Below are 14733 nucleotides of genomic sequence, written 5' to 3' on the forward strand. Positions count from 1 at the left end.
TGAGCGTTATCGTTTATAATATTATTGTTATTGTGCGTATACTCGTAGATGGGAAATCTGGCGGAAGCGACGTGTGTAGGTGCATCGTCAGTGTGGTGGGGAGGAGCTTCGCTGCCTATCTCCGTATACATAATAGTATATTATACTATTATTGCAGCGCTAAACTGCGGAAAACACGCCTCGCACAGTTTCCACCGACCCGCAAGGCCGTAACGAGTCGCTCTAGTTGCTACAGCAGCAATCGCCGCCCGTCTATAGAGCATAATAATACATACATTATTATAGTATATGGGTACGTCGTGTAGTACGTTATTCGCTCTATACACCTATACATCTCGCCATTCTCATCTCGACGCGAAACGGCAAGCGCGAACTTACAGTACCGCCGCCACCGCCACCACCGTTGCCGCTGTCGCTGCAAACCGCACACAATACAAATTCGCGCGTTCCCGTTGGCGGTCGTCGCGCGCCATATATATGAAGTTTTCCAAGACTGTGGGCAACAGCTGGCACAATGTGCTCGACCAACTCCAGCCAGGAGTACCTGGTGGCGCCATCAAAGGACGGCATGGACGAGACGAGCTACATACTTCAGCAGCGTCGGCGTCAACAACAGGTTATGATCAATTATTTTGATGGATATAATTATACGTATATATATATATCATAAAATATTATAGTAATACATTTACACCTAAGTTGCAGAATAATATATCAATTCGTGTATTATTGTTCTTGCCCACTTGATTACTTTAAATGCACTGTAATAATTACATAGTATATAGGTGTATGTTAATAAATCTAATAACTAGATTTACGTCGCCCAAATCCATCGCCATACCAGGCTTATGTATAACAAATAAAAAAAAGTTAAAACTATTTATATTTTGTTTAAAATTTTTGACGTTTTACGGGCATGAAAAGTAGGTTGCATCATTACGTGATTGACTCATTAATCACCTACCGATTCCCACTGAATAATTGATAAATTATTTTCCAATACGCAAAGAACAATAGATATATAGAGAATAAAAAACCATGTGCACTGAGCTCGTTATTTTAAAAGCCCACCTGGTCTATTACTGAAATAACTAATTGCATGAAAAATTTCAAAAACAAAATTTTTCCACAATCTATTTAATAATCTGATACAATGATATTACAATTTTTAATTGTCCGGTTATATTTTCTTATATTTCATACGTGAATTGCGGCCAGGGTATATTTTGTACATATGTGAATTTCGCTCTAAATATTTTTTATACGTATGTAAATTATTACGTCTTGGGATAAATTTGAAAACTCAAAATTTTCATTTAATTTTTCAGACATAGGGCTATAGCAATACATTTGTATTAATATTGGTCTTGCTGTTAATGTTTAAAAAATATTTTATTAAAAATTAGTCTAAATGAATACGTTTTTACCGCTTAGACTGTTTAATAACTATCATTAGATAGATAGAGTACTAGAGTACTCCAGTGAAAATAGTATTAATACTTATGATAATATTAATCATATAGTGCCGTTTTAAAAAATTTAATCAGGAACATATATTTATATGAATCGGTTAGGATTAATAAATCAATAGGTACCACAATGTATCCATTAAAAATTGTGTCTATTATAAATTTTAACGTATAACTTAATAACTTATACAAATTACAAATGTACTTATACCGAATGACTAATATACCCAATTACCCAATATATACGCATATAATTTTAAGTACTAATTAATTTATGTATACAATCTTATTTTTCTATTGGTTACATATGTATTATTAAATGTAAATGGGAGTGAGCATGTTTGGTTGATTACCCAATTATTATTTATTTACAATTTATAGTGATTAATAATACATAACAATAATTGTATTTAAAAAAATCATTTTTAGTTTTTTAATATTAGTTTTAAAAAATGCTATTGAAATAATAATTATTACCTAATTATAAGAATCATCAATACTAAAAATATTATTTAGATATTCCGCTTTTTAATAATAATTGTTCATTTCAAAAAATAATTCAGAAACTCATGACGCTCATGAGAATCACGTAAATCTTTACTTCTTAGGATATTGGGTACAGATATTTTGTTTATTATTATACGAATTCATACGCATATGTATAATTTCAATTATTGATTATAAAACAATTTAACAATAATATAACCTTTCAAAGTAATTTTACAAAATATTCCCTTACATGATTTAGATTTTGGATGTTGAATTAAATATAGCTAGTATTGCAGTATTTTATTACTTTTATTTGTTATGTATAATTCCCTAAATACGAGAACTATATAAAACATTTATAACTATACACTATACAGTATTGCCAGTATTAGGTATACCTATATACAAATAAATAATGTGATATAGTGTTAAATAATACAAATGTAAAGTAGGTATAGTTAGATACAATATTCAAATAAATGCGTTGTTCGAAAAAGAAAAAAAAACGGTTTATAAAATCGTTTTTAGAAATCGATCCATTTTAATTTTAAATTATCTGAACTACAATGGTTTATGTAAGCATCATTAAATGCATATCTACCTATTTGAAGTATTTACAAAACCTTTGACTTCATCTCGTGGTATTGATTTATTTACTTTTTATAGTTTTATATTCATGAGTACGATATTCATATGTACCTATGCTCTGTGTATTAGACAGTTCGGACTATATTTTGTATACATAATTGTTCTTCTTCCCTGCTTCTATTGTCCATCACTCATGTTTAAAATTAAAACTATTTGGGAAATTAATTTTGGCTTAACAAATCTCGACAACAAATTGACCAGAATTCTGATTCAATAGAGGTAGTATGTGGACATGTTTTCGATCCAAGCTGTTCTGTACTGTTCCAACGTAGAATGCGGCAACTTTAATATTAATAATACCTATACAAAATCGTTTTTTTTTTTTTTATTTAATAAAATTTACTTGGTGATAATAATCTAGAAAAGACTATAAACAATATGCTATACTATTAAAATAGTCATAGACAATCATTTATTTGATTATTTTTTAAATTAAGTATTTTGTGGCGATTCTGATACAGACCTACTACTTTATTAATTAATGTGTTTTCTCTTATTTTTTGGAACCTATAGTTTTATCTTCAAATATATATTATAGTTTATTATATTAAATATTGTATGTAACTATTTAAAAATTTGAAGTATACTAATTCTGTAAATGTTATCTTATGCCAAAATTAATGTAGAACATGTTAAGGAGTTAAAAATTTTTATTTATATTTATATAATTAAATGTTTTATTGAGCCATTGTATTTGTAGTATTATTGTTTGACAAATTATAATTTATAGATTTTAAGTGTGTAATAGTTTTTGAAGTAAGACATTGAAAAATATATTTTGAATATATTGTAAACAGAATGATCAATCCCTGAATGATACATTTTGTTTAAAAATTCATTAGAACTTGTAATTTTAGTTTTCACATAGATTAAAAACGGATTTTTAAAAATAATGTGTTTGAACCTATATAACGTATTTTCCAAATAATATGATAATTTGATTAGTTTAATGACACCGATGGAAAAATTGATAATTTTTAAATTACAACATTTATATTTAAAAAAGTAGGTATATTATATACGAAACAATATAAAAATATATTACAATAATACTTATGAAATAGTTCCATTTAATATTTAATTATGATTTAAGAAAGCATGGACTTTAGAATAAGGATTATCAGCAAAGTAAATGATAACTAGCGCAGATATTTGTATTTATACCTTTGTAGGATAATGATTTAGTACAATTATTATACTACAACAGTTGCATATAATAATATGTTATTTTGTTTAACATGATATAGATTATAATTATTATTTATGAGTTGGATGCAATTTACAACGTAAGCAATTATGTATAACTGAATGATAGGTAGAACAATTTGGGTTGTCATTGAAAATTTAATTTACGGGAATTTTTTTAATACATATATTTTGTATTCATGTAATTGTCCAACATTAATAATACATAATTACAAAAAAATAAGAATGTGAAATCATTTTTAAATTGCAATTTTGTATGCCATGATACTCACTCTACAATGCTCGTTGCAAGTCTAAGGTAAATTTCAACTCAGAAGCTTATAGTAAGTAAATCACATAAATATCAAAATATTAGTTTAACGTATTAAAATATAATATATAAGTAAATTATTGAAGACATAAAAATTACACGGGAAGTAGTAATAAGTAATACCTAATTATAGATTATATAATATTAATATAAAAAATGTGTTTCTGTAAAACCTTTTTTCGTCAGGTATGGATTTAATTAACTAATATATCACTCACATACCAACCTTTGATTGAATTTTTACAGGTGATGGATGGAGGCGACAACCTCAAAAACTGTCCAAAATTTGCAAGTTTCAATTATATCAACTCAATTATTGGTAGTGGCGTTATTGGTAAGTTGCATAGTTAAATACAAATTTACTTATTTATAATAGGTATTTAAGTATACTTGAACTAATAAAGTAATTACAATCTACAGATATTTCTATTAAAAAAAAATAAATATCCTTTGATATAAGGCCATAAGGGTAACTAATAGTATTTATAATTCATTAAATTTAAGTTGTAGGTAGGTATAAAAATAATACTTATCACAACATCAGTTAACTTTTCTGTATAATTTTTGTTTTTATGTCACAAATTTAGTTTATTTTTAGTAATTTAGTTGTTTTGTAATACGATTAAATTAAGTAGGTAGAAAAAATTGTCTATAACATTATTGTATTCTGAAATAACGAGCATCTTACATTAAATGGATTATCCCGTAATGACGATAGTTATTTAATTTCAAACCAATTCGACCTCTTTAATTTTTTTTAAATTTGTGTTAGAATTAGTTTAAAATATTGAATTTGTAAATCATATAGTTTAAGTAGGCACCTATATGATTTACAAATTGAATTCTAAAAAATTGTATGAAGTTGTAAACATATTTAAAAATGTTTAAAAATGTTTGAAATATTGTACACACCTTAGTCGTGTTGGATAATATCAACGATAACATTTATAAAATTTAAAATGTCGATTCAATTTTATTAAAAATGTACATTATATATTTGATAGTATTCACATGCATCACACCTAGTTATTAATTCAATACATTCAGCTTATTATAGTATAATATGAGCTTATAACTATTACATAGGTGTATTATAGCTGATAAAATATTCTTATTACCTATATATTATTTATTATAATACTACTTTCTAAATATTCAGAAGCTATACCACAACGAACAACGCCAAAATCATTAATTGTTAAATGTAGAGTTTAAAATAAAATTTATAATAAACTTCTAATCTTCTACAAAGAAAGCTAAATGAAACTAATAGGTATTTAAGAATTAAGAACTACTGACCAGAAAGATTCCGTAATTATTTTTAAATTTCTATACATTTTGATAAATCCATTCTATGTAAAAATGCAAATCGAGAAAATAATATTCTACAATCTATAAGGAGCTTTTATATTTGTTTTTAAACCACTTATATAGTTAGATATACCATCCTACAACAAATAAAATGCACCATTATTGTAAAACCAATTTAAGTATTAGTTCCCATGCTCTCTTGTCCCATTAAGAACCTTAAATATATTCTGTTTGTAAAATAGTTTATAATGAAATATGTAAGACAAGTTTATTAAAAAAATTATAAACGTAATTAAAATATTTTTATATTAATAAAAGAATGAGGTTATTGTCAAATTAATATGTATTAAAATGTAAAGTTGAGGTACTTACGCACAACAGCCTATAAGTGGATTTTTTTTGTCACGCGATGACTTAGTCTTAGTTATATAAGAACCAAGCTACTGATTAAATGAAAATAATATTGACAAAGCCGATAAATATACTTATTAAGTTATTGAAAATGACATGTAAATCACACCACGTGTCCCGGAGATAAGAAGAACGTATACCTACGTAATTACTTTGAATTAAAACTACGCGTGATAAAAAATTAAATTTGTTTTGTTTCAGGTATTCCATATGCGTTTAATTTGTCTGGTGTCGGAATGGGAGTTATATTATTGGCATTGGTTGCGATTGTCACAGATTATTCGTTAGTACTCATGTTAAGGAGTGCACACATAAGCGGTTCTTTTTCATATCAATCATTAATGAAATCTGCTTTTGGCAGATATGGTTTCGTAGTTTTATCCTGTTTACAATTTATTTATCCTTTTATGGGTAAGTATCAACCAATAAAAAATAAAAATGAATAAATAATATCAATGCATAAATAATATCTTGTAACCATTCTTAAAATTGTAAGCCTTAAACTTTTAACACAATATTTTAACATGTTGGTAATTTCAATACATCTGTAAGGCTGTAACGCCTTTTAAGATCAAATTTTAGATAATATTAATATTTTTCAGGTCTAGGTAGGAAATTTAAAATATAGAACAATTTATATTTTTTAGAGTGCAACTATAAATTATAGGTATATACTAATATTCTTATTTTTTATTTCATATTATGTTATATTTAAATTACAAAAGTCATTTGGTGTAAAAATTATAAGATAAATAAGTAAATTACATTTGTATTTTCGTAAAAATATAATTTGATTTTGTTACATTATATATTATTTTATAAGATTAAAAATTCTTATATTTTATTATTGATTAGGTCTTACGATTTTTGGTGATCATAAAAGTAGAATTATATACCTATACCTATTTAGTTATAATAGTAGGTTATTACAATTACATAAATCTAGGTTGGTACAATATGGTGCCTAGTAATTGTTTATACTTCTTGTTATTGTATATTGCCATTTTAATACTAAACTTCATAAGTATTATGAATAATGATTAAATGACTATAGATTAATATGCGTTGATATTTTTGAAATATGTTTAATAATAACCGCTAATACACTAGGGTCTACATAATAAGTAGTTTACATATTTTGTATGTTTACAACTTCGAAATGTATTTTGGTTTTACATCACAGTAAATCCACTATGTTTCATTAGCAATGTCCCGCTCAAAATTTTTTAATTTTACTGTATAAATATTAGTTTTACTGGGAAAACGCACAGTCTTTGATCCAAAAATTGTCGCTTAACAAATAATATTTGCCTTACTTGAAAACTTGTATTTTATATATTTTACCAAATACTGTTATTTTATAGCTATGAATATAAAAGCCCGAAAAGGGTTTCAACAAATTAAAAATTAACATTCAAAATTGTTAGTTAAAGACTAAGAGTTCCCAGTGATGTGTATTATTATATTATTGTAAAATAAGAATTTTTGAGCAAATCATTGCTCGCCAAACATAGCGGATTAACATGGTAAAAATGAATGGCTATTGTGAACCTACATACAAAAATAAACAATTTATGTATTAATATTAGTCCTACGCTAAATTCTAAAAGTATCTAATAGAAATTAAAATTTTAGAATCTGGGTGATGCGATGAATATTTAATGATTTTACAACGATGTTTCTATGTTTAACATTTTTTTGTGTGTCTTTCATCACAATTTTGAGTAATAAAACTGCTTCAATATTTTAAATTTTCATGAGGGTAGTGATACCTGATAACAAATTGGTTGTAGTTTGTTCTTTGGGAAGTCAAAAGCATAAAATACCTAGGAAAAAACTAACCAAAAACTGCTGAACCAAGAAATATTTACGCATCATTAGTTTTTGAAGAAATAAATTTCATTTTGTTCTTATACTTTAAAAATATCGGTAAAGTCTAGGGACTAACTAATGTAACCAAATATTTATGCAGGCGTTTTCTAGACATACTTTTAACTTTCAAAGTAAAAATTTTGGAGTTTTATAGAAATATAATATGTCCGATTTTTTAGTTTTTGTTTTCCTGATTTATGTTGATAAAAAATTGTTTCAGATTTAAAATGATTTAAAATATTGAAAAATATGAATTGTTTATGCTGTATTTCTGTTTAACTTAATTTTTTATAGAAATTATAGTACATACCTAGTAGTGAAAATAAAACCAACGTTTTATCAAATTAAAATCATTTAAACTCTTAATTTTGAATGGTTAGTTAATTTTATTTCATTACCTATATGATATTTAATTCTTATATATCAAACTATTATAAAGGATTAGATTTTTTTTTTTTATATTAACGCGGTTTCAAACTAAAATGTAGCCAATAAACAATAAATAATATAAGACCTATATAATATTATTATTTCACTGTATTGCTTGGATCTGTCTATATGTGTAGTAATTTTGATTAAACCTGTGTAAACATCGTATTCGAATGATTCTAAAAGCTTGTATGGGTGTTGCGACTTGATGTTTGTACAAATGTTATAAAATTGTTCTATGCAAAAAATATATGAAACGTTTTAAAAAAATGAACAAAAGTTTATCAGGTCTAATATATTTTTTCTTATAATTTTGTAACTTTTATAGAAAATAAAGAAAAATTCACAACAAATTTTCCACTAAAATTTTATATAAACATATAGTTTATTATAATATTATAACGAAAGTCACACCTTCTTGCTACTCATAAGCATTAAGTTTGGAACTTAAATTTACTAAATTTAACTTCGTTTTAATTATTTTATCTTCACATTTAAAACACCGATTATATGCTTTACATTACATATTATAAGTTGATACTCCTGTACTAAGCAAGCATATTGTATAAGTAGGGAGACTAATTACACTAATTAAATCAATATCACTGCAGTACCCACTTAGTATAACACTAGTATTAATTATAGACTTGTGGATACTCATACAGTTATGCTAGTTCTAAATATTTAGTCCATAACAATATTATAAAAATAGGTAGATAGATATGGTATAGAGTATAGACTATAGATAAATTTATATAATATACTATTGCCAATAATCATTTTTGCTAATTTAAAAAATAATATTTTAATTATTTTACTCATTAAATGTTATCCAACTATAAAGTATGAACTTATAAGTATTTACACAAATATATACGAGCTCAAATTGATTCCATGTGTATCAATTCTATAGTTCATTCTATTTAAATTATTCATAAATGTAATAATTTTTTTAGTGTAATTCATACACCCACTTCCTATATAATACAAAATTTACTGAAAGTCTGGAAAATATCTACTGTACTTTATTATTAATAAGTTTATTACTAACCAAATTATAATTTATTTACAATTTATTTTATTACATAACATTGGTACATATTTAAAATATCACAAGTATTATGATTAATACTAAATACATATTATATAATAATAACGAATAAGTAATGTTCATAATCAAATATATGTATGCGATGAGTACCTAATAACATTAGAATTAGGTAACATAATATTAAAAAAGTTTAATAAAATGAATAAAATGTTTGTTAGGAAACCCGAATTTCTATTAGCCTAATAATATTCGATATATATCAGTAGTAATAATAACATATTAATGTGTGTAGCTAAATCATATACGTTACATCTAAATTGTTGAAGGTTAGGTTAAGTTAGGTTTAACCTACGGTTAAAATTATATTCAAATGTATCTTTTTACAGCGATGATAAGCTATAATATAATCGTTGGGGACACTGCAACAAAGGTCTTGATTCGGTTGTTTTCATTGACACACGACTCTATATTTGCCCAACGGTATTTTGTCATAGCAATGGCCACAATTTTTATTACGACCCCTTTGTGCATGTTAAGGAATGTTGCAAGACTAGCCAAAGCGTCTATAGTGTCGTTCATCATGGTTTTGGTAATTTTTGTGACTATAGTTATCAGATACGAATCTCTACACGACGTAATGTAAGTCTAAATTATACAGGGTGATTCACGAGGCGTAAAACACTCATTATTCATAAAAACTATTTACTTTTTTCAAATTTTTTTTTTCTTCAAAATTTTAGATACATGCTGTTTTAAAACTATATACATTTTTTTATATTTTTGACCCTTATATTTATTAGGTAAACCACTATCAACTTTTGATTTTTAAATGGCAACCTATATTTAAAATATCATAAATTAATAAGGCTATTTTTTTAATAAATGTTCACGTTTAAATTTTCATTTTTCGTTAATCCGTTGACGAGATATAGTCTCCCAAAGTTGGATGGTTTTTGGGTGGTGTTTGTCCTGTGTAAATATGTTTACCTATTTTGGGGCACAACTTAGGCTTAACTATCGCACTTACTGAATTTATATGATAAGTGTATTATGATTTACGCTAGAGTACAAAAATCCCAATTGCTGCAGCCGCTAGCATGCCAGTACTGACATGGTATAACACATTTATACACAAACACCACCCCAAAACCATCCAACTTTGGGAGACTATATCTCGTCAAAGGATTAACGAAAAATGAAAATTTATTTAAAAAAATAGCCTTATTAATTTATGATATTTTTAATATAGGTTGCCATTTAAAAATCAAAAGTTGATAGTGGTTTACCTAATAAATATAAGGGTGAAAAATATTAAAAATTTATATAGTTTTAGAGCAGCATGTATCTAAAATTTTGAAAAAAAAATTTGAAAAAAGTAAATAGTTTTTATAAATAATGAGTATTTTACGCCTCATGAATCACCCTATATAGCAGTATGAACGCTTACCAAAAACCTGTACGGTTATTAAATTTTAAAATAATTCCTTCACATCCCACATTTTTAATTTATATAGGTCCACAGTAACTGAAGTTGGTAACATAAGCACATGGGATTTTGCTCGGCCTGGTGCGATTCAAGCTATTGGAATTATGTCATTCGGTAATAATTACTGTTATCTATGTATATTATTGTAAATATTGACTTCCATACACTATCCGACAAAATATTTAAAAAAAAATACATACTAATAATTAATAATACATAATCATAATATAAATAACTACCTCTTACCTATAAAACTGATACTAAAATCTTATATCTCAGAAATATTCATACAATTTTTACTGTGACCGTATATATAATGTGAAATGAGTGTATTTAAATATTATAACCACCTATATAATATTATATGGTTGTCTGTACCTACATAGGCGTGCGCAGGCCTCTTTTTCAGGATATGCAGAAGGCTGACAATAGCGCGCCTGAAAGTTATTTTAGGCTCGTAAAATTATGATAATATGTATACACAATTCACAAATATTGAAAAAACCTACTGTTTAATTAAAAAAATATTGTAATAAATACCATTACATAATGCAAGAAGTATGTATTTCGCAAATACTTGGTAGTTGATAACTGATAACTGGATGTTTCAATTTTACAGAGTCGATGTTCGCCCCTCACAGAACTTCAGGGTATGCAGCTGCATACCCTGCATACCCCCTGCGCACGCCTATGCTATGCATAATTAAGCGTATAAAAACGTAATATATACAGTGTCCCGTGAGAATTTACCCATCGCGATATCTCCCAAAATAATGGTGATATCGAAATTCTGATTTTGTAATTTGTAATTTTGTAATTTCATATTATAATTTATCTTAATGTTTTGGTACAAAAATTAAAAAATATAATTTCATTTTATTATTTCCAAAAAAATTGAGCATAGTAATTTTGTAGTTTATTTTTCTGGAAATATTGACGTTTTAAAATTTTATTTTCATTAATTTCCTGATTTTTATTATTTTTTAGTTTCGAGAAAAATTGCGAATTATTTAACACTGTAATGTTATAAAACATGTGACACGCCGCGCCGCGCGCATTCCCATACTTCCAGCATAAATATAATATATAATATCTATGACCTCCAGCCGAATACTTTCCGTGTTCCTAATAGTTGTAATCATATTTTATTTCTTCTACAAATATGCGAAAATCTACTGAAATCGACGAAATATGCACTTTTTCTATAAATCTTACGAAATATGCAAAATATGCATTTTTAATTTTCAATTTTGAAACTCAATATTTTATGGCTCGGATTTCTAGCTTTGTCTGCTATAAATCGAGAGCATACAGAACAATATGCAACTCCTATAACTTCTGAACCCTTGTGGCTAGTCATTTCTTATTACTATCTTTTACAATTTGTGTTAATTTGAGATGTTATAATGTATTAGTTTAATGTGTGTTTTGCTTATTTAATACGCCTTACAAATTAAATATAAATTTAATAAAAAATATTATGTAGGTAAAATAGAAATTTAACTCGTACAATAATATTATTGTTTTTTCTTGTATTACTAAAGGTTTTATGTGCCATCACAACGTATTTTTGTTGTACGACTCAATCGAAGGAGCAAGTCAAACTATTTGGAACTGTGTAACACATGTCGCGGTCACAATATCGTTCTTGCTAATGGTTGCATTTGGGCTAGTTGGATATGCTACATTTGGTGATCTTACTCAAGGTACGTTGGTTTCCTTGTTAAAAATGGATAACTGTAAGTCGTACTTACACTAATAAACAATGTACAGGTGACTTGTTGGAAAACTATTGTTGGAATGATGATTTAATCAATATATCAAGGTTATTGTTCTCATTAACAACGCTGCTCACATTCCCGTTAGAATGTATGGTTACAAAAGCTGTTGTCGATCAGGCGCTTAGGGGTGGTACCGATCCCATTCCAATGTCAAAAAATAGACACGCTATAATTACAATTTCTATTCTTGTGGCAACCTACTTTGTTTCCATATCCACGAAATGTCTTGGAATAGCCTTAGAAATAAACGTAAGTATTAAATACGTTTTAGCATAGCTTATAATTTGTACAGAAAATGTCTTAAAAAGTTATTGTTTTCTTAAAAACTAGTTGGCTCCGCCCATTCTCTCTCTACGTATCTCCAACTAAACCATGCGATTCACGCCTAAGTGCTTAACCCTTTTTGCATCTTGAAATTTAACAACTTTAATTTAAAGTAAAATTTAAAATTATGTATGATATGTAATCATTTTACACAATGGAGACATATATTATACTTAACTATTTAAAAGAACATATTAAGATTTGTGTATATTTAATACACAAATTGTTTATTCAAATATTATGTAGTCAACATAAATAACAATTTACACCAAATGTACACCATTTTGTATTATATTTTGTCTTTTCTAATATAAATTTTTTTAGTTTTTTGGCAAATATTATGAATTATATAAACATGGTTAAAACTGACGGTTTCAAAGTTACAAAAATACCTATAACTGTATTAATACTAATTCTTTGGCATGGCATTTTTTAAAAATTGAATTCATCATTTTTATTTTAATGCCAGTTTGTCACTATGTCAGTATTTTAACGAAAGAGTTCCTTAAAAGCTATCCCGTGTACAAAACTCACAATAGTTTTGAGCAATTTCAGTTATTGAGCACTAATAAAGAAAACCATTTTCAAAGAGTATAATAGTTATACATTTATTAATAATATATATAATATTAATATTTTTATTAGGGAGTTTTAGCTGCAATTCCACTGGCATTTGTTTTACCAGCAGCAATCTATATTAAAATTTCCAATGATTCATGGATAAAAAAGGTAATATACTATCTTATTCTAATATTAACACACATGTAATTATTAGATTTGAAATTATTAGGCAAAGATTCTTAGGTTATTTATGGAACATTTTAATGTCAATTAAAGTATTACAAGTAGGTATTATACAAGATATACCTAATTGTACATAAAAAGACAATATATTTTAAATTATAATACATTTCATTTGTTATTTTTTCTTACATTTTAATTGAGTTTAAAACTTTTGTAGGTACATTATTTAAGAATAAATATAACTGAATAATTAATTAGTTTAAATACAGTTTAAAGTTCAAACAATCATCTACATATATACCTACATAGTTAAAAAAAAATTCTATTTTATTTTATTAGAAATTTGATATCTAATCTATACATTATACCTATAATTAAACATGATAAATATTCAGGAATAATTTTAATAATCTTTGAAGTACTCGAAAATATTTTAACAGAATTACTGTGCAAATGTTTGAATTAGGCTACTAATTGCTGTTATATTTATATATAAATAAAATATTTTTTTTAATTCATAACCAAATTAAATAATATTATAACATATTTACTATTTTTATTTATTTTAGATTCCTGCGTATTGCTTAGCCCTGTTTGGCACAGTAGTAGCTGCATCTGGAATATCATTAGTCGTATACGAGATTTTAACTTTTACTGCGGATTCTTGCGAAAATGATAAAATAATGGATCACTGTTACATTAACGACACGTACCTTCCAAATGGTGTCATTATCCATTGAACTAAATTGATTTTAATAAGAATATAATTTAAATTATAACATTTATGGTTACATTCTAGTCTAACAAATATATTTTTTTCTTAACTCAGAAAGATTCTTACTTATTCAATCATGTATACAGGTATACTAGGTATAAGGTATACTAAACTTATATAATATAATAATATTATTAATTATTAGCACTTATTACCTATAAATTGTATGCATTGTTATATTTCATTAATGACATTTTGACACAGGTTCCTATCAATAAAACACTTTTTTCTTGTTTCTCCACGTATTTTTTGAATCCTAGAATTTTTTTTTAATGTTATATTTTTTCAATAGTTTGTTAACTTGTACAGTATTTTTTAATTTTCTTAAGCCTTAGTTTTGTCTCTATTCTATAGTGTTATGAATACATATAATATATAGAACTATATAGAACAAAAAACTAATAAATATATAATATGTATTATCTTG

At 26.1% G+C, this 14733-nt stretch overlaps 1 protein-coding gene across 2 annotated transcripts; it reads left to right on the forward strand.

The window, feature by feature from the left end:
• The first annotated feature begins 165 nt into the window (after positions 1-165).
• On the forward strand, positions 166-14363 carry LOC107162133 (putative sodium-coupled neutral amino acid transporter 11). Of its 2 annotated transcripts, none has more exons than XM_089229165.1 (9): positions 166-616; positions 4369-4456; positions 6046-6255; positions 9583-9835; positions 10711-10796; positions 12227-12388; positions 12456-12712; positions 13433-13516; positions 14101-14363. In XM_089229165.1, exons 1-9 carry the CDS (start codon positions 515-517, stop codon positions 14269-14271), a joined length of 1413 nt encoding a protein of 470 aa, XP_089085291.1. In that variant the 5' UTR covers positions 166-514; the 3' UTR covers positions 14272-14363. The 2 variants fall into 2 exon arrangements, with proteins under 2 accessions (XP_089085291.1, XP_089085292.1); XM_089229166.1 differs by lacking the exon at positions 166-616 and adding an exon at positions 3995-4135.
• Positions 14364-14733: the final 370 nt, after the last annotated feature.

Source organism: Diuraphis noxia, unplaced genomic scaffold (genome assembly GCF_037042655.1).
Source record: "Diuraphis noxia isolate RWA-SAM2 unplaced genomic scaffold, SU_Dnox_SAM2 contig0005, whole genome shotgun sequence".
In the NCBI taxonomy this organism is placed as follows: Eukaryota; Metazoa; Arthropoda; class Insecta; order Hemiptera; family Aphididae; genus Diuraphis; species Diuraphis noxia.